The 21,314-nt window shown below is 43.0% G+C and overlaps 1 protein-coding gene across 1 annotated transcript; it reads right to left on the reverse strand.

Moving 5' to 3' along the window:
• Positions 1-689: 689 nt before the first annotated feature.
• LOC125440565 (vomeronasal type-2 receptor 26-like) lies at positions 690-14,555 on the reverse strand. The gene is made up of 7 exons (XM_048510436.1): positions 14,441-14,555; positions 14,043-14,214; positions 11,035-11,212; positions 4,260-5,114; positions 3,308-3,535; positions 1,961-2,087; positions 690-1,591 (listed from the first exon to the last, which is right to left on the reverse strand). Exons 1-7 carry the CDS (start codon positions 14,553-14,555, stop codon positions 690-692), a joined length of 2,577 nt encoding a protein of 858 aa, XP_048366393.1.
• Positions 14,556-21,314: the final 6,759 nt, after the last annotated feature.

The following is a 21,314-nucleotide window of genomic DNA, read 5'->3' on the forward strand; positions in this document are numbered from 1 at the left end:
CAACAGGGAGATGACCAGTTTTCTCTTCCCACAGTGGAAGTGAGATGTGGACAAGCGGTGGTCAGTGCAAATTTAAGCATCAGTTTTTGGAACTGGAGATTCAACAGCAACTGACATCGTTCAGACTGTTGATTCCCAGAAGAAAATTGTCAGTGTATTTTTTTTTGTCTCATGCTCTGCAGAAATGGAAGGAGTTGCCTCCTCAGGTTTAAGGAAGTCAACAATCCAGCAGTGTAAGTTGTCATTTGAGGGGCTTTTTCAAGTTAGTTACAAAGGGGGATTCTTCCTTTTTTTTGAGCAACATTTTTACTTAAGTTTTTTGTATGCCAATAAAGACTTGTTGTTGTTGTTGTTGTTGTTGTTGTTGTTGTTGTTGTTGTTGCTGTTGTTGTTGTTATTTAAGTTGTTGATCTTTGCAATTAGAATTCAACTTAATGAATATTGACTAGGCAATTACAAAGACTGGAAAAAATAGTGGGACTTAATACACAGCGGGTAGATCCCTTCATGATCATTGTGGAGCATCTGAAGGACCATTCTCAAATGTCCCATCATTGACTGAAACAGGGGATTTGGGATGAGGACACACTGAAGGAATATTCATGAGGTAAGAGAGTTTGGAACATTGAACTGCTTTGGGTGGCTACTGCTCAAGAAGGCTCCTGCAGTGGAAGACACAGACATATTCTTTATTTGTTTCTCTTCATGAGTTGCTCCTTCTTGTTCAGATCAGGTCTCAGCACAATGATGTAGCATTTTGGGAAGAAAAGGCATCCCAGTAAGCCAGTACTGGAGGTCAAGATGGAGAAGACTTCCACAGCCACCATATATTTCCCCTTGGTGCTCCAGTAGGTTGGCACAAAGGTCATCCACACACTGCAGAAGACCAGCATGCTGAAGGTGATGGATTTGGATTCATGGAAACTATCTGGTAACTTCCTGGCTAGGAAGGCTACAGTGAAGCTCACAACTGCCAGGAACCCCAAAAAACCCAAGACACAGTAAAACATGGCCACTGACCCTTCGCTACATTCCAGTATTATTTCTCTTGTTTCTGAGTGCATATCAAAATGTGGGAAGGGAGGGAAGATTGCAAACCACACAGTACAAAGAATGGCTTGGAAAAGAGAGCAAGAAATTACTATTGAGCTGGCCAGTCTTCTGCCCACCCATTTCCTCATCCTGGACACTGGATTGGTAGCCACAAAGGCTAGAATCACAGTGATGGTTTTGGCCAACACACAAGAAACAGCCACTGAGAAAATGATGCCAAATGCCGCTTGACGAATGAGGCAGGTCCCTTTCTCAGGTCTTCCAAGGAAGAGCAAAGCACAAAGGAAGCACAGGAAGAGAGAGATGAGGAGAATGTAGGAGAGGCTGCGGTTGTTGGCCTTCACAATAGGTGTGTTCTGGTGCTTCACAAAAGTACCCAAGACCCAAGCTGTGATGAAAGAAAGGGAAAGAGCAAAAATAGCCAAACTAGTCCCTAAAGGCTCTTCATATGACAGGTAGCTGACATATTTTGGAAGGCATGAATCTTGGTGTCTGTTAGGATAATGATCTTCAGGACACTGGAAACAGTAATCCTTGTCTGAAAAACAAAAAGTTGGTTGCTATACAGGATATAGTGCTCCAGTTTTATGACTTTATTGCCATTTTGAGGTTGGTGTTCATTGTTTTGATTTTTATAAATCACACCTAACCCTAACCCTATCCCTGAATACCATTCCCCTCACTGCCCTTGTTGCTATATTTTGTTTCCTTGTCTCCATCAAAGCAAATGCTATACACTTCAGGGGGTCTGTCAAACTTCACTCTTATCAGTTATCCATAGAATTGCAGATGACTGCATAGCATTTGTCAACCATATGGAAAACTGTGCCTGTCTGCTATAATATTCATGGTCCAAATTAGAGAACATATTCCATGAAACCTATAAAGTGTATTCAAGTTGTCTTACCTGTCTGGTTTGTAATCTTCCCTTTGGGGCATGGAACACAGTCATAGCAGCAAAATGGTTTCCCCTCTTTCTTTGTCTTGCTATAACCCAACTTGCATGGCTCATTACACAAGGAAAGGGGCAGTGTCTGTTATTAAGGAAAAAGAAGAATGTTGAATGATTCAAAATATATACTAATACCTCAGTGTTCTGAGGTGTTCTCTTTCTGCCAACGAAAACAGTGTTCTCTTTCTGCCAAAGTTATCATTATGCCAAACATGTTTATAGTACATTTGTTATAGATTGGAGTCTTTTACCCATACCATACAAATCTACCACTCATGGACTCCTTTACCAATACCTTACAAGTATAGAACAAAATGTAAATATCCCATATGCTCCCATAAGTCAGTGTTAGGATTATTGAACACAGCACATTTATAGTGAGTTGCAGTTGGTAGAAATTAGCTCATTTTCTCATCTTATTAATGGAAAACAAATTCATTGATAACTATTGTAACTTTTTATAAACCTGCTGTGCGGAATCCAATCTAAAAGTATTTCTGTCTAAATAGTGCATTTGTGAGATAGAAACCTGATGATTGGGAAACCCAAACTTGCTATGTTCATTCATATTTTTAAATTCATTCTGGCTCACTTTCTTGCTAATCTTTCTGTTTTGCAATTGGTATTGCAGTTGAGGCACTAATGCATGTTCCAGTTTTACAATGTATTTATTGCATCCAACTTATTTATGCATGTAAGATATGGGAACACAAATAATTTGTAAAATAGGTGCATTCTCTAGCCATAATTTGCCATAAGGACACATGTAGTGTGAACATAAAGATTCACTCAATCCAAACAAAGGAAAGAAAAAAAATTACACAGGGTTTTTGATGCAAAATGTCATGGAGAACAGCTAGGAAATCATCCCCAAGCTACAGGGTGTTAACCACTTGAAAATTTGAAGTCAAAATTTCTGGACTGAAACTCATTGACACTTTGTGGGAATTAGCTTTACCGGATTTCCCATCATGGCAATCAATCTCCCACCCTGACTCCAGGCCCCCAAGGCTGGTATTTACCTCAGCTGGAGCAAACACGTGTGGTATGAAGCCCCCATGTTCAATGCTCTGTTATCATTTCTGGCTAAACCCAGATGTTTCACTACTTTCTTAGGAATTGTCTAGGAATTCTCCTAATCTTCTAGAGTATTAGGATAGAGACTGGGGAATTGCTAGAGTGCCACAATGTTGCTCACCTCACCTCTGACGTGAGAAGTCAGGCTATCGACCCTAGTTGGAGGAGATCGAATTCAAAGCATAAATAATAGATCATAGCTCCTGAAATGTCCTTGGACCTCACCTGGTTGAATCGGCTGGGCCATATGATGGCCTCTTTGTGGATAGTGAGCACTTTGTCTGAGGGAGCCCCAGGGTCTATCTTCCCAACTTTGACTCTGAGGAAGGACTGGTTTGGGAATGTGACCCAGTTGATAATATCAAATCCTGCAATTAACTCTCCATTGTGGTTGAAGGCAACCTTCTTCCCCACACTGCTGTTGAATGAGATTCCTCTCAGAAAGGGGTGGAACTAAGCATGGAGGGAGAAAGCAAGCATTAGGCTTTAGCAAAGGGTGGGGACACACAACAAAGTCCGTGTTGCCTTAAAGACAAATACAAAGAACTCAAGTACAGAAAAGTGCTTTCACTTTGGCCTGGAATGAATTAGTATGAAAACCAAAGGGGAAGAAGGTGGCAAATAGCATATTCCATGTACATTGTTAGCAAATGGATGGTACACAGTAGATTATAAAATCCCTCGGAACAGTTAGGGATGTTCACCTCCCAAAGATTGTATTTTGGGGGGATTTTGGTTTAATAAGCCCATCTATTTCAGAAAATCAAAAAGAAAAAAACTCTGTAGACTCATTGGGTTTTTTTTCTTTTCCCTATATTTTCTTTGAAAAATTTGGGTCTATTATAATCAATGAGGAATTGTTTGGGGCACTGGGAAGACTTCTTTAAAATGCATAGTAACCACATTTGCTGATTATTTCCTGGTCATTCTATTTATAAGAAGCCCCCAGTCTTGTAAAGACTGGTTCATGGCATCCAATTTTATGTACCCATACAGCATGTACTCCCATTCATCCCCAACTCCTTATTAGAAGCTCTTCCATTTACACAAGAACACAAGACAACCGGCTATTAAACAGAAGCTCAAACTATCTTGTCCTGAAAGAGACATCTTTCTATGTTGTCTAGGACCTACATGTATGATGAGGTTTCTGGCATTGTTCTTCTCAGGATCTTACCAGAAATGGCTGTTGATTCACAAGGTCCTCCTTTTCTTTATTGCCCATTATTGATTGCTTGAATCTCTGTAGATGTGCGGCATGTAAGGCATAGGCCACAGCATAGACAGCATCATACACACTGTTGCTATGGCTAGTCATGCTCACTTCAAAAACGGTCTTGGGAAGATTCTCCAGTTTCTCCCTCCCAGTGCAAATTGGCTCTTGATCCTTCTCCTCCACAGGTTGGGTGAAAGAACAGGCAAATGCATCTTCCCAGAAGTCTTTTATGAAGCCATCTTCACTGTCCACTGTAGGGTTTCTCATCTGAATGAATTTCTCGAATCCGAGCAACTTCTTGGAAGGAACTGAGAGAGAGATTGCCCCATGGATGTACTGTATGCTCCATTCTCTTTGAAAGGCAAGTGATGTGAACTCCATCTCGGCAGTCATAATCCAGACTTTTGTCTCTACAGGTTCATTGTCAAATGCTAAAACATGCAACAATGTTCTCATAACTGTCATGGTTTGACTTCCGCCATAGACAACTAATGCATTGGCAGAGCTTCTCATGGCAACACGAAACAATTCCTTCCCTTCTGATATCATATCTTCAATCTCAGTGGAAAAAGTCATGGAGGGAAATTTTTCCATGAAATCAAAGCAGATGTTTTTCTTGGAAAACATGGGTAGCACATCATGTACAAAAATTTCTCCATTTTCATCATCCATATAAATCACTCCAATCCATGTCCAACTGAAATGCAGCAGTAATTGAAGAATCCCCATATACTGATGGGCCTCATTTGGGAACACGTGGTGAAAGGAAGCAGGTTGGCTTTGGTCATTCTTAACTGGAACAGAAGCATATGTTACCTAAGAAAAGAAGGAGATGCAAAGAACCATTACAAAAATAAAAGTTAAAGTTTGGTAGGGGGTTGAATTCCCAAACTGGAACATGTGAATCCCAATTCTGAGTTGGATGGAGGCAACACCCCTCCTTTCTACAGAGTTTTTGTCTGTGCAAAACCACTAATGCCCAGCAGAGTTCTTCTTGGCTGTCCAAGGGGAATTTGTCTACCTTTCTCACCAGCAGAAAAAAACTGGGTGGATTTGTTTGCCTCTTAATATTTCCATTTCTGACTTCACTGAGCCTCCAGCCAAAAGCATACATAGTATAATGTATGATGTACAACCCTAACCCTGAGCCCTTTGGGGAAGGGCAGTATAAAAGCATAATTAATAATAATTATATATACCCCATAGGGTAATTTTTAAATTATATCCTAAAATTTTTTGGTTCCCACGTGATCATGTGGCTTGAAGTCAGCTTGCTACACCTTACAAATTTTTGCACAATCCTTATCAATCTGGCTAGCAAGATGACCATGGCTCATTCCGCACATGCAGAATAATGCACTTTCAAACTGCTTTCAATGCTCTTTGAAGCTGTGCGGAATGGCAAAATCCACTTGCAAACAGTTGTGAAAGTGGTTTGAAAATGCATTATTCTGCATGTGCGGAAGGGGCCCATGTCCTCCAAGTAGGAGCATTTTAATCTTCTTCTGAGCCTTCAGAGATTCTGTTCAACAAAAGGGCAAAAATCCTGGAGCAGATAAAATTAGAAAAGGGAAACTTGAAAAAACAAACACAAGGTTTTCTGTTTTTCTTGTCTTACGCTGGAGGGAAGGTATAACACCTTCCTAACACAAATACTCTACTATGGTTGATCTCTCCCCAAGTCATGCAAACCTTGGGAGGGAGAAAGCAAGATTTCCTAATGTGTTTTCAATGATCTTTTGCCACTTATATTTGAAGTTGTCACATAGATTCATAGATAACAGACCACTTGGGTCAAAATTTATCTTTAGCCATAATAAAATGGATGCAAGGCCATTTCTTGTTTTGACCATCTGTGTACCTGTTTCTACCCTCACAACAAATTAGGCACACATTTAGGAATGCGAAGAACTGCTCAAGGGAACTTGGACTGAACCCACACGAAAGGTGCAAAACTAGAAATAGGTGGACTGAGAGTTATTCCATCTAGCATTTGAGCAATTATTTTTGCCTGAAAGCAGCTGATATAAAATTGGCCTGCCTTGTATGGAAGAATTTGAGTATATTGAAGGCAGAATTCTCCCCAAAATGTGCTGTATATTTGCAGTGTGTCACACCTTTGAGTGTGAGGCCTGAGGCATCTCTTCAAGATATCTAAGGCTCATTCCGCACACGCAAAATAATGCACTTTCAAGCTGCTTTCACAACTGTTTTTGCCATTCCGCACAGCTTCAAAGAGCCCTGAAAGCAGCTTGAAAGTGCATTATTCTGCGTGTGCGGAATGAGCCTAAGACTATTTACCAGTTATAGCCTCCATAGGTGTACTCATTGTCTAAGGTGACCAGATGGTCACCTTTGTGAACTTCAGAACGGAGCAGGTAGGCTGAGCTGACCCTTGCGCAGCAGCACTGCGAAAAGCTTCAAAGTGCTCTTGTCACGGGAGGCGGGAAGCGGGAGGCACCCCAGAAGGCAGTGCTTAGCTCCTGTGGCAGCAGCGGGAGGCCCCTACGCGCACTGCCTTGCATTCCAGAAGGCAGTGCGACAGCCTTCCAAAAATCGGGACACTTGAAAAAACCCGCAGGACGCGGGACAAATTGTTTTAAGGCGGGACTGTCCCACCCAAAGCAGGACATCTGGTCAGCCTATCATTGTCTTCAGGTCTTTTCCAACATATGATGAACCACTGAATTAATGTCCTCCTAAATGTCCCAATGTGAAGCATTTCTCACATCTTGCAGACTGAGGACTGTGGCCTCCTTGTCTGAGTCAATCTATCTCATGTTAGGTCTTCTTCTTTTTGGAGAAGAAGAGTTTTGGATTTACACCCCTCCCTTTCTCTCCTGCATGACTGAAATACAGTAGCCTCAGCTTAATCATTTAGCCTTTAGAGAACCTTCAGGCTTGATCTGATCTAGGGCCAATTGATCGGGGGGGGGGGGGGGGTTGTCCTGGTTCACAGTATCTGTAAAACTCTTCTCCAACACAACACTTCTAATTAATCAACTGTCTTCCTTTCAGTTTTCTCCATGGTCCAACTTTCCATCCCATATATAGTAATCAGGAATAGTATATCATGAATTGACTTGATCTTAGCTGCCAGGAACACATCCTTACATTTGCAAATCTTTTCTAATTATTTACAGCTGGCCATCCCTGTCTCAGTCTCCTTCTGATATGCCAAGTTTGTGGCTATCAGCGGAACCCCAACGTTTCAATGCCAATGAAAATCCAGGGACAAGACATGCTAAAAATAAATTAAGAGGGCTTATTCCTATGCAGTTGAAATAAATGGAATCTCATCAAGATTCAAGAGGCAGAAATATGCAGAATTGGAGAAGAAATTAATATTAAAATGGTACAGAACACCGAAACAGTTGGCATATATGGGGTGCTGTGTGGTTTCCGGGCTGTATGGCCGTGTTCTAGCAGCATTCTCTCCTGACGTTTTGCCTGCATCTGTGGCTGGCATCTTCAGAAAATCTGATGGTAGGAATGGAAAGCAAGTGGAGTATATATACTGTGCGGAGAGAATACCGTCAGGAGAGAATGCTGCTAGAACACGGCCATACAGCCCGGAAACCACACAGCACCCCAGTGATTCCGTCCGTGAAAGCCTTTGACAATACAGTTGGCATATATAAGTGGACTCAGTCCAAAATGTTGGCATTGTGGAGATAAAAATGCAATATATACACATATGTGGCTAGAATGTCCAGAGGTAAAACATTTGTGGGAAAATGTTATAATATATATAGAAAAATATGTGAATGTAAAAATAAAGATCAACACAGATTTGTTATTTATAGGCATATTGGATTATACAATAATCGAACAAAGAAAGAGAAAGCTATTCAAACTCATGATCAGAGCGGCCCATGCAGTAATAGCATTGGGGTGGAAGGACAAAAAAATCTGGACAATGCAGAAATGGTTGGAATATATATGGGAGCAAATACAATTAGAAATTTTTGACATAATGTCAAGAAACCAAATATGGCAAGAAAAACAAAAAGATATGGAGTGGATCTGGGTGGAATTCAAAGACTGGCTAAACGAAATTGGAATTACAGAAGAAAATTGGATAAGAAGATTGAAAAGAATGGACCTGCTGCCGCACATCTAAAGAAGAAAAGAAGAGGGGGGAGGGAGAAAAAAGGGGTAAAAGGATATGGAGGATGAAATAAAAGATGTACAATATAAATCTGTAATAATCCAAAATATCAATACAAATATATTTTTAAAAAAGAAAGAAAAAAAGATTCAAAGTACAGGAGCCACTGTTAAGCACTTATAGTGGTTTTCAGGTTGCAAAAATCATATCACTTATACATCATGGGTGACATGGGCTTTGGACTTTTCCAAATCATGACAAGTACGTGAAGCCTCTTACATACAATCCATGGTCAATTGGAGGTCGACATTCAGCAGATATGGGCATGGATTTTAAAATGATTTTTAGGGTTACTCAGTGGTTGACCTTTCACCTAAATGTTTATTGGTAACATTTGGTTTCTAAGCAGGAGACCACAAAACAATAAACAGTTCACACTTCGTATAATTCTTCTATTCATTATAAAAAAAAAAACCCAGGTGGCATTATTGCTGAGAGATAAAGGAACATTTGTCACTATCTCAGTGGGTGATATTATGCCATCTTTGAGATGTTGCCATCCCATCTTCCCTGCTATACAAATTTTCATATCAAACCGGTTTCAGTATTGCAATGGTAAACATAGTAGATTTTCTTCTTTATTTCACATACAAGAGGAGAAGACAAGACACATTTCCCAGACCCTAAACTAGCTATTGGGAAGTTGTGCTGATAGTTATCTCTCATAGCCTTCCCCTGTAATAGATGCATCTAGCAAACTCTAAAAAATGCAACATTTATACAACAAAACGTTTATACAACAAAATTTTGCTTTCTGTCTCAAAGATGAAGAAGAAGAAGAAGAGTTTGGATTTATATCCCCCCTTTCTCTCCTGCAGGAGACTCAAAGGGGCTTACAATCTCCTTGCCCTTCCCCCCTCACAACAAACACCCTGTGAGGTGGGTGGGGCTGAGAGAGCTCCGAGAAGCTGTGACTAGCCCAAGGTCACCCAGCTGGCGTGTGTGGGAGTGCCCAGGCTAATCTGAATTCCCCAGATAAGCCTCCACAGCTCAGGAGGCAGAGTTGGGAATCAAACCCGGTTCCTCCCGATTAGATACACGAGCTCTTAACCTCCTACGCCACTGCTGCGTATAGGGTCATTCCGCACATGCAGAATAATGCACTTTCAAACTGCTTTCAGTGCTCTTTGAAGCTGTGCGGAATAGCAAAATCTACTTGCAAACAGTTGTGAAAGTGGTTTGAAAAGGCATTATTTTGCGTGTGCAGAAGGGGCCATAGAGATCTGTCAACTTTTTAATACAGTATAAGACACATACAGAACAAAGGGCACTTCTATTCTTTATAGCTTAGAACATTAACTTCCGGTACTAAAGGATCATTCTCTAAATGCTTTATTCTGAACATTAATTTAAAATTTCAGCACTGCACCTCCAATACTTTGGTAGCAGTCTCCCTTTTGGATGATGATAGAGCCAAGGAATAGAAAATCCTGAACAATTCAAAGTTTCTTATTAGACACATTGAAGAGGTTCTTTATTGTATCTGCTCAATGTTTGGCTGCAATCCTATTTTGGCACTTTCTGTTTTATCCGTCATCAGCAGTGAGATGAAAATAATTTATCACAACAGTCCATCGTGCAACTGGACAGGGACTAGAACTCCACCAGGCCATTGGACAGCAGTGGCATAGGAGGATAAGAGCTCGTGTATCTAATCTGGAGGAACCGGGTTTGATTCCCAGCTCTGCCGCCTGAGCTGTGGAGGCTTATCTGGGGAATTCAGATTAGCCTGTACACTCCCACACACGCCAGCTGGGTGACCTTGGGCTAGTCACAGCTTCTCAGAGCTCTCTCAGCCCCACCTACCTCACAGGGTGTTTGTTGTGAGGGGGGAAGGGCAAGGAGATTGTAAGCCCCTTTGAATCTCCTGCAGGAGAGAAAGGGGGGATATAAATCCAAACTACTCCTCCTCCTCCTCCTCCTCTTCTTTTTCTTCTTCTTCTTCTTCTAATATAACTGCTGTGAATTTTTTTCCTTTTTTGCTGGCCAGATAGTGGTTCAGCAAGTGGGTGATGCCTAGCACATGTACATAGAGCTGGAAATTTGGAACATATATTTAAGGAGATATTCTTTAACTTTCTTATCTTCTCATTATGTAAAGAACTAGAAGCGTTGAGAGGATGAACAGCATTGTCATCCTAGAGAAATTAGGCTGCTCATCCTGTCACCTCCCATGAAATGTCTTATGTATGAATGTGAGCCCAGGTGGAAGCTCAAAGACTGAATGAACAACAAAAAGCCACAAAATTGAGTGAAAGGATCTTAATGGCCCAGGCTGGCCTGGTCTGGTGATATTGCAGAAGCTAAGCAGAGTCAGCCCTGCTTAATACTTGGATGGGAGACCACCAAGATAGGTCAGGGTCAATACGCAGAGCAAACTGAAGGCAACTCCACACACAAAGCTGACCTGAAGGAACTCTTTGCTAGAAGAAGAGTTAACCTTTGAGAGACAAGCAGAATGTACTTCTGTTTCTACTGAGCCTTTTTCTACCTGGAAACCATAACATCTTAACTAATTTAAAGGAATCTAAATTAACCCGCCAATGACTGAAGCACGCTTGTTACCTGTGGAATCTTGTAGGTGCTCAGAATGGTCGCCATATGATAACAAAAGCTGGCACTCGGTCCCCCGATGGCAACGACCGGATTGCTGAGGGAGCTGCACTTGTAGTTGGGGATGACTCTGCCCCGTGCGGAGAGGAGTTCCATGGAGGCCTGAAAGGTCCTGCTTGCACTGAAATAGCTGTTGTAGAGGCTGAAGCCAAGTGTGATGTTGGGTAACAGTTGGGGGTTTTCATTGATCTCCTGAACAGCAAATACCAAAGCCAGGATGTGCTGATAATTCTGAATCAGGACCCTGCAAACAGATTATATATTGTGAAACTGATAAGTGTGTTTCAAAAAGTGTGGCATTGGCTAAATTTCAAATTAATATAAGACTGCTAGGAACTTTGCACTAAAAGACAAGGTTTCACAGGCAACTTTCTAGAGACTTTGACACCCACCCACCCCGGAAAAAACCCCCACTGTATTGCAATTAAGTAGTTATCAATCAGGTTCAAACATATATTTTTTAATTGTTTCTTTGGTTTGCTTGGTTTTGTCCCATTCATTTGCTATCTGTCTTGTGCCTACGGCCTATATATAGGCACTGAATAAATGTTGGATTTTATCCTGCCACTCCATACTGCAAAGTTGCTCGCAGCTTATTTGAACAATTCGACAAGGGCCATTATTCACTGGCAATTTATCGAGGAAATAAGGAATCATTAATCTTCTGTTGTGTTGTATCTGGGCTGAGACTATTTTATATTTAATTTATACATTTTTTTTATTTACTTGCAAGGAATCCTTATCAACTTCAACAACCTTTATTGGCATAACAGTGCATTTCCATAAACAATAGGTTCATTCAATAGGCCAAACAAAGGAGGAGAAAGGTAAGAAAAATGATAATAAAAATAAAAAGGAAGGAGAGGAAGGAGATATTAGTCAAGTTTACTCTGAATTATAAATATTTCAAGAAATCTGGCTACTGAATCAGTTACATTTCTGCTAGTATTGTCTAATAAGACGACTATCTTCTGTGAATTGGAAGCATGCTCTTTTTTTAGCTAACAACGGTGATAGCTGTTTTGTTTTAAGTGCAATATAAAGGGGAGAGTAGAGCAATATATGTGTTATGGAATCTACACAGTCTCCATAACATGCGCAGAGCCTTTGATGGTAAGGAATTCTGGCAAATCTCCCTGTTAGTGCAGCTGATGGAAGAGCATTGCAGCGAGCCGGCATCATTGCTCTACGTAACCTGGGTGAAATGGTTTGATAGAGATATTTAGCCCCCCTACTTCCCATGCAGGGGATACCTAGAGGTGAGCCAGACCTAGTGGCCTTTTTGATTAAGAATTGATGTTCTTGATCCAGCAGCCTCCTTTTCAGGGTTTGAAAGATCAATGTAGGTGAAAGCATGGCCAAGGAATCCAAAGAGTAGCCTAGCATGAGGATTTGGGATTCGATATGGCCCCAGCCATTCAGAGCGATAAGGACGCTGAAAAGATTTGGGAATCAAAAAAGTGGCTTCATAGTTAAAGCAGCGGTGTAACCAATGCTTGTCATGTAAGATACTTTGGAACAGATTCCAACGTTTCAAAAAGACAATGAATTATTAAAAGGAAGAAACCTTATAAGGTCAATTGGAACTCTCTCATAGCACAACAGAATAGCCTCTTAAGAAGAACATAAGAACATAAGAACAAGCCAGCTGGATCAGACCAGAGTCCATCTAGTCCAGCTCTCTGCTACTCCCAGTGGCCCACCAGGTGCCATTGGGAGCTCACATGCAGGATGTGAAAGCAATGGCCTTCTGCGGCTGTTGCTCTCGAGCACCTGGACTGTTAAGGCATTTGCAACCTCATATCACAGAGGATCAAGATTGGTAGCCATAAATCGACTTCTCCTCCATAAATCTGTCCAAGCCCCTTTTAAAGCTATCCAGGTTAGTGGCCATCACCACCTCCTGTGGCAGCACATTCCAAACACCAATCACACGTTGCGTGAAGAAGTGTTTCCTTTTCTTCCCCCCAGCATTTTCAATGTATGCCCCCTGGTTCTAGTATTGTGAGAAAGAGAGAAAAATGTCTCTCTGTCAACATTTTCTAGTTTGTAATGGTGCTCCCCCCAGTCTAGATCCCCTATTTACAGGAAGTGATGAGGCATGTGTGAGTTGTCTTTTCTTTAAAAAATTGACTCCATCCATAATGGAGGCTTCCCGGATCAAAGGGAGAAGCTCTCTCACCCACCCATTTTAAATATCTTCAAATCAGCTGCAAGAGAGAATGTTAATTGGCCGTGGAATAGCAAGGGCTTCTTCTGCCAGTCTGAAATTCAGGCAGGGAGATCATTTTCCCCCACTACGCAGGTAGATTTCACTTTGATAGCAACCCCCCATTTTTTAAACTGATGAAAGAATCAGTTCTTAATATGACTTTCTGAATTGCCAAAGAACTAATATTGGGGTTCCCTAATAGTTGTTTAGAACGAGGAGCCCTTCTAAACGAAAAGAATCCTGTCGACCCCCAACATGACAGTAGTTGTACTGTAAATGTCCATTGCTTGAGAAATACATACTGATTGAAAGATCAAAATGGCAATGATTAGTGCATGTGGGGATTCATGGCTGCTATGGAATGACTCTATAGCCCCCTCACGGTGCCTGGACCAGGTACCACTAAACGAAAGCAAACATCCATAATGGAGGGATGTGATGCCATCTGATGCTATACAGTTCCCGGTTTTATTAATGATATTAAGTTGTTTTGTATTGTGTTTTAAAGCTGTTTTTGTATTATTGTTGTCCACCACCCGAAGCCCCTAAGGGGAGGGCGGTCTATGAACCTAATTAAATAAGTAAATAAGTAAGTGAATACATAAATAAATAATGTGCAAATAAACTAAATCTGCACTTTAACACTAAGGCCATTCTGGATCACAAGAAGGGCGAAGAGCAGCCCTTTGGAAGAAAGACAAGAGCTCCAGGAATGGCATTTCTTTAATCTAGAAATCAGAATACTTACACACTCTCACCAGTCTCAGCCTGGGAAGGATGCTGCTTGAATGTTAATGGATCAAAAGAGACATATATTTGGGAAAGAATGCCACCGATGATAAACCCCCCCAACTGGTGATATTTGTGCAGTATTGGAAGAGGGTCACAGAGGGTGCATTGAGCACCAGGAGCATCACATACTGCACAGGGCAGAAGCACTAATACAAAATAGAAGACTACCACTATCTGGCTGGATAACCTTCCTCCTGGACAGCAGTTCACTTGCCCCCACATTGATCTGGAGATGTCTTGTAGCATCAAACGGCCACTTCAATGACCCCAGTCTTTGCTGCTGCAGTAACAGCCCCACCCAGTGAAAAGTGCCAATAGGCGACAGCCTCCAGCTGCAAGAGATATCAGTAGCACCTTTCATGTTGCGTATCATCTTCTGGATCTCCCCAGTGGATTGGAGAAAGTAGGGATGGTGGATAATTGCAGGGGTTGTGGTCAGCAACCCAGGATTATGACTTCTCTGTGACATTTCGGAAGAAAACAAGCTTACTTCAGCCTAGAAAATGTCTTCTCCTGGGACAGTAGATCATCCAGAAATACAAAGTTCATTGGCTGGGGGGAGGGGAGCAGGCCTAGAAGAGAAATCACTGTTTCAAAATCTATGATACAGCGTCAGATTTTTGTATATCCCAAAGCGGGGCAGTTTTTCAAAATCTGAATAGGCACAAGCCGCAGCCATCTCCTTCTGAAAGTGAAAATGGTGGGGAGGGGTAGTAAAGCCATTCACGGGGTTTTGTTCAAGAGCCGTCTCCCTCTCCCCCTGCCAAGCCAAATCCCAGTGGCATCATCGATGCCTTTTGCAGAAAGAGCAGCCACAACTTAATGCGGGCCGCCATTGCTCCCCAGAGAAAGGGGAAGCAAACGCCCCCCCCCCCCCCCGGCTTGCCTCTGTCCCGGATGTGGGCATTCGCACGCAGGCGGGGACATGTGGAAGAGGTGGTGTCATCATCACTAGGGGCCAGGTGGGGAAGGCCTTAAAAGGCCGTGTCTCCCCAATCGGCCCCCTCTTTGCTGCACAAGAGAACTTTGTGAACCCCCCCTCCCAGTCCCCTGTTTTTGAAAGATGTTAATGCATGCTGGTTATTGTCATGGCCTGTGCGGTTTTCACATGAGGGTGATCCAATTGAATAGGGAAAGCTGTGGCTGACCCTATTGGTTTCCTCCTTAAGAGGGTTGGGGTGGAGAAAGCCAGTGATGGGACGCCCAACGGGGCTAAAACATGGCTTGTGCCCCCAGTAGCAAATGAGGGTGGGGACCCAGTCAGGGGCCTTTTGTCCAGCTGGACTCCCATTTGCCTAATATTTGCTGCTGTAGTCATCTCCTCCAGCAAGCGGGCTCGAGGAACGTTTCTTGTACTGAGGGACAGCACTCGGGCTGCCCAGTAACTTGGATCACTCCTTACCATGCTCCGCCAACTGTTTTTATCCTGTGCTCCCATTGTCAATAAATCTCAGGCTGTGGCCAAATTTTTACCCACTAAAAAGGTTGTGGAGTGTTCATTATTAGTCTGGGGGCGATGTAAACGGTTGCCTTCATCTGGGGAGGGGGGGCAAAAACTTTCGGGTAACTTACCTCGAGGGAGCGAGATCAAAATGCTCTTCTCAGGCGGAGCTGCGCGTGCTGGCCTTTCAAGCCCTGGAGGAAGAGCTTCTCTGGCTCAGGACACCAGCCAGCTAACTCCTCCAAGTAATGAAGCTCTCGCCGCCTCCCTTTTGACCAGCTTTAGCACACGACCCTGAAGGAGCAAACAAACAGGGAAGGGAAAAGTCTTTCAACAGGATTTTCATCTAAAAGGGGGACGTGAGACAGGAGATGTGTCACCAAGAAGGTGCCTGAACTATTACAGCTCTGCAGTCAGCGCCGATTTTTCCTCCCACGCTGATAAGCATAGGGCTTAAAACAAAAACAAAAAAGCAAACACGCAGGAAACGGTGAAGGGGGGGGGGGCAACGTGAAAGTTAGGAACCCCGAAGGCCTAAAGGAGAAGATGAGGCATGCTAAACAGCCTTCCTTCCTGAAAAGAAAAAAAAATAGGCACCCCTACCTTAGCATTGCCTTGCAGGCTACAAATCCTTGATTCTTCTGTGGAGGAGAAAACTTTCCAAGTGGTTTCTAGAAGCCAAGCTTGTTCCCCACCATCACTCCTGCAGACTCAGCCAGGCCTGGCAGGGCAGGGCAGGGCTGAGGGGCGCTCGGCTGAGGCCTCTGCTGGACCTGGTGAGGTGGGGCCGAGGGGCACTCGGCTGCGGCCTCTGCTGGGTAGATGGCAGGGCAGGGCTGAGCCAAGGGGGGCTTGGCTGTGGCCGCAGCCCGGCCTGGTGGGGCAGGGCTGGGTCAAAGGGGTGCTTGGCTGAGGCCTCCACCAGGCCTGGCAGGGTTGGGCCCAGCCAAGGGGTCAAGGAGGAGGGCGATTTTCCACACCCCATAAGAATGGGGGCCTGCCTGTAGTATTTGTCCCCATCCCGCCCTGTGGAAGCTATGTCACTGGGAGGTGATCAGTTTTCCCTCCCATCGGTGGAAGTAAGATGCAGACAAGTACTGGTCCGTGAGCACCCAGGAATTGGTTTTTGGAACTGGAGGGTCAAGAGGAACTGACATAGTTCAGACTATTGATTCCCAGGAGAAAATTGTGGACATGTTTTTTGCCTCATGATCTGCAGCGTTGGAAAGTGTTGCCACCTCAGAGTTAAGAAAGTGTTATGAATGGTGTTAAGTGTTAAGAAAGCAGCAATGGAAGGGCCAAGAAAGTGTTGCCTCCTCAGCCAAGCTACCATTTCAGGGGGTTTTTCAGGTTAGTAACAAAGGGAGCTGCAGTAGCTTTACCTCAAACGTGCGCTCTTATTTGGTCTCGACGGAGTGGTGGATTCATATAACCAATAAGTTGCAAGACCTAGCTGTGTCCCTTGATGATCTTCTTCTTATGACTGCTAATGAGATATACCGTCTCATAAAGCAAAGGCCGTTTCCGCACGGAGGCGGAAACGGCTGGGTCGGCGCATTTCGCGCCGACCCGAAGACGCTGGGACCGTCCGCACGGACGGTCCTGGGAAGAGGCGGGACGCCGGCGCCACAGAGCGCCGCCGCCCCGCCGCCCTGGCATGTCCCCGGGCCTCCGGCACGTTGCCAAGGCCTGGGGACACGCCCCTGTTTCCATCTCCAGCTCTTTGGGAATACCTGCTCTGACTAATCTCTCTTCTAAAGACCACCTTATTGTCTTTTACAGTTTCAATCAGATACCTTCCTTTGGGCACTCCAGTTTAGCCACTTAAGCCAAGAGTTCAACCCATTAAACTAATGTCCTGTCACTTCCTCTACGTTTATGTCTCTCTCTATCTCTCCCTGGAAAGGCAAGACTCCTCTTTTCTCTTATAGCATTTGCTCTCTCAGCATGGCCAGAGAGCCCAATCTTCCTATATAAAATAGCTCCCCATTCAATGCCTGTGGCCAGTGGTGGATCCAAAATTTTAATAACAGGTTCCATGGTGGATTCAAACAGTGGCGCCACAAGACACACGCACTCCTCCAGTCCCTATTGTGGGCAGGAGATTGTTTAGTAACCCTTCTCGCACCAGAAAAAAAATTAGTAACCACTTCTGTGAACTGGTTGGATCCCACCGTTCTCAGGGCCCAGTACTTCTGAGGCTTCCTTTGTCTAGTTGTACTGTGTGCCACCTGCTTCTAGCCCACTTCTCTTGATCCCAGTGCAGGTTGTTGGACTCATTTCATCGGACCCAAAACCACTTCAGGATTAGGGTACAGTATTACCTAACAATTTCCTAATTCCTTTACTCCTCCTTAGCCTATCCTCCACACTGCTTATATCCTAGGGACTCTCTGTGTGGTCATTGTTTCTGATTATTGTGTGCTTTGTACATTTATTATTTTCTTTTGGTTTTATTATTTTCCTTCCTTTTGTGAGCTCCTAGCACTTTGGTGGCCATCATGCAGTAGCAGAGAGCTGGACTAGATGGACTCCTGGTCTGATCCAGCTGGCTTGCTCTTGTTCATATATATTCTTTAATAAAATTGTTAAACTTTATTTCACTGTCCTGGCAGACTTTTTTTTTTTTTTTTGCAAAAGCTGACTTCTGCATACATAGACAACCAAGATCTCAACCTGCTGGATCTTTTGCTAAGCCAAGGGCCTCCTTCCTCAAGCATTACGCAAAATAATGCATTTTCAAACCACTTTCACAACTGTTTGGTAAGTGGATTTCTGCCATTCCTCACACAGCTCAAAGAGCACTGAAAGCAGCTTGAAAGTGTGATATTTCTGTGTGATTTAAAAGGAATGAGCCAAGACTGCTCTCGCTAATTCCCCATCAAAAAAGGAACAGGCTAACACTCCATTTTGCATTACACCCTACATTTTAAAATGCGATTTTATTTAATTCTATTGGTGATTGTGGGTTTAATTATATTTCACAAACGCCCAAGAAGGTGTGAAATGAGATTATTGCAGTAACGCATCATGCAGTTGCAATTGGATTAGAGGAGCTCTTCTTGTGGAACACCTCTACAGAAACGGTTTGTCATTCTGGCATCTGTGGAAAAAACAAGGATTACATTTCAATATACAACAGAATTGCAGAGACCAAACATACTACATATCTCAGACTTCAAAACTGTGGCTATCCTTTTAGAACTTAAGTCCACTTTGAACTTTATCTCTTATCTATGAACTATACAACACCCGTGGAGTGTTTCCTTCTACACCAATGTAACCTCATAAGATGGTTATGAGCATAAAGCTGGGTGAGGGGAACCATGTACACTTAGTTTACTGAGAATGCAGTAAATAAAAAGACAAAACAGGTCTTGATCACTACGAACTTTTAGGAACAATTGACCTGTTTGATTGTAAGGTCTTTTCCTTCTACTCTCAATAATGGATCTGAACTTCTTGTGACTGAGAAGGAAAAAGACCTTGGGGTTCCTGAGGATAACTAATAAAATAAGGCTCCAGCAGGACAAAAAAGAGTCAAAAGGCAAAAGTTGTATATGGGTTAGAAAAGGATCAAAAATAAAGCAGCCAAATGTTAAGTGAAGCACTTGGATACAGATCTATATTACACAGCCTCATTTGGGGATACTGTGTGCATTTCATGTACCTCAAAGAAGACACTGTAGAGCTGGAAAATTCAGAAGAGGGCAACCAAGACGATTAAGGCTGAAGAATCTTTCCTAGACCCCTAGGAAAGAGATAACTAATGATGGTAGGGGTAGGAGCCTGGGCGAGCATCCAGTGAAGTTGATGGGCAGGAGAATCCAGATGGACAAAAGAAAACACTTCTTTCCTAAACAAGTTATTAAAATGGATTGGAAGCAGATTTAAGAAAAGACTTTCATGATTCAATGGCTACTAGGCATAGCACTTAAGAGAGCTCTCATTCAGGAGTGTCAGGGATGCTTTGCTATGATTGAGATACCTTCTTGAACTGTGCAACTGCTTTAAAATAACAACAAATTGCTGCTGCTAGGAAAGATATATGTAACCAGCCTGGCTATATGCATCCACTGCCATCTTTGCATTCTTCTTTCTGATCTTTACTCATGGTTTTATATGCTTTGTAGATAACTAGCCTCTGGTACTCCTGCCCCATGGGATTGTGTTACTGCCTTGCTTGTCTCAGGGTAGGAAGCCAGTGCCTTCTCAGTGTGCTGCTGACCTTGGGTGCCCAACCCAAAGACTGTTTTTTTCGCCAAATCCCTGGGGAAAAAACAAGAGGGGGGGTCTCTATGAAGGATAAAGGGGCTGTAATCGCTAGATTCACAGAATGTGAGGGGAAGGGCAAGGAGATTGTGGGGTGCCCTTGAGTCTCCTGCAGGAGAGAAAGTGTAGTTCATAACCAAACTCTTCTCTTCTTTAAGGTTTCAAGACCTGACACAGAGGCAGTAGCCTTTTGAACTGCAGTGCCAGTAGGTAACGCATCGGGGAATACCTCAGCCTCTATGCCCTGTTGTTGGGCCCCAGAGTAACTTTGGTTGGCCACTGTGAGACATGATGCTGGATTAGTGGACCATTGTTCTGATCCAGTAGGGTATTACTTAATTCTGCTGCTACTGGTGAGGGTGAAATGGAAGATGGGAGACCCGTTTACAAATATCTTCAGTCTCTGTGGGAAGAGAGCGGGATAAATATATACTCAAGGAAATAAATAATGTTGTTTTACATTGAGTTTCCTCTCAAATTTGCACTTTATTGGTTCAGCAAATGAAGTTCACAGAGCACTTCCTTTCTAGTTTTAATGAACACTCTGTTTCTTTGAAGGGAAACCCGTGCCTTTTGCACAGACACTACCTGAAAATCATAAATAAAATACGTTGTAATAATAGCTGTGGCTCCCCGTCACTTCACCCTCCTCCTTTTTTTGTTCGCTCAGGATGTCTCGTTAATGAGAGGAACGTCCCCAAGTCTCAGCCCTACTTTGTGCATGATTTTCTTGCACCATTTTGCATGTTTTATGTATATTTCAACTAGAAGAACCTGGGTTGAAAAGAAATTACAATATCAGCCCCTCTTCATTACACACCAAACCCTGCCAAAGTACGATCAGCATATTTAAACCTTAAAATGTGGCATGAAGGATAATATGAGAAGGTAGCAGGATTTTTTTTTTTAAAAAAAATATCTGAATTGCCGGTTGGCGTTTCTCGTGTCATTGTTACATTTGATCGGGTCGAAATGAATTCATTCTTATATCCATTCATTATTTCAAGCCATCTTTCATTGTACACAGAGACCTTATGTGGGAAATGTACTTCTTTGCAGTAAGTGGGGACACCTATCTCATTAACCAAGGTCTCTTCCACACGCTAGGCCAATGTGATTTCAAAACCACTTTCACAACTGTTTCAAGTGGATTTTGCCATTCCACACAGCTTCAAAGAGCACTGAAAGCAGTTTGAGTGCATTATCTGCATAAAAGGGAATGAGCCCAACATTGGCAATAATATGTAATTAAGATGACTTTATGAACGCAAGTGGAAGAAACACTTAGTTGTAGGGAAACATCTTTAATGTGAGCCCCTTTGAATTGGTCACTTTCAACAAAACACCAGATGTCCCAGCTTTGTAAACATATGTGCTACCGTTCTTTAATGTCAACCAGCCACTGCAGTGTGTAGTAGCAGTTTCAGGAATGGTGACTTTGTGTGACTTGACTTCATGTCCTGGCTCCACCCTGAAGCTCCTGTGACTCATGGACTAGTCACTTCTCTTTCGTCT

The sequence above is a fragment of the Sphaerodactylus townsendi genome, linkage group LG11 (assembly GCF_021028975.2).
Source record: "Sphaerodactylus townsendi isolate TG3544 linkage group LG11, MPM_Stown_v2.3, whole genome shotgun sequence".
Lineage (NCBI taxonomy): Eukaryota > Metazoa > Chordata > Lepidosauria > Squamata > Sphaerodactylidae > Sphaerodactylus > Sphaerodactylus townsendi.

What these genes read in the sequence shown, in the direction of transcription:
- LOC125440565 (XM_048510436.1), bottom strand. Translation starts at nt 14,555, where the DNA reads ATGTCACAGAGAAGTCATAATCCTGGGTTGCTGACCACAACCCCTGCA. An exon ending in GCTGAGACTGGTGAGAGTGT is followed by an intron (nt 11,213 to 14,042) that starts GTAAGTATTCTG and finishes CCTCTACAACAG; the next exon opens with CTATTTCAGTGCAAGCAGGA. An exon ending in TGAATCAACAGCCATTTCTG is followed by an intron (nt 3,536 to 4,259) that starts GTAAGATCCTGA and finishes CTCCATGCTTAG; the next exon opens with TTCCACCCCTTTCTGAGAGG.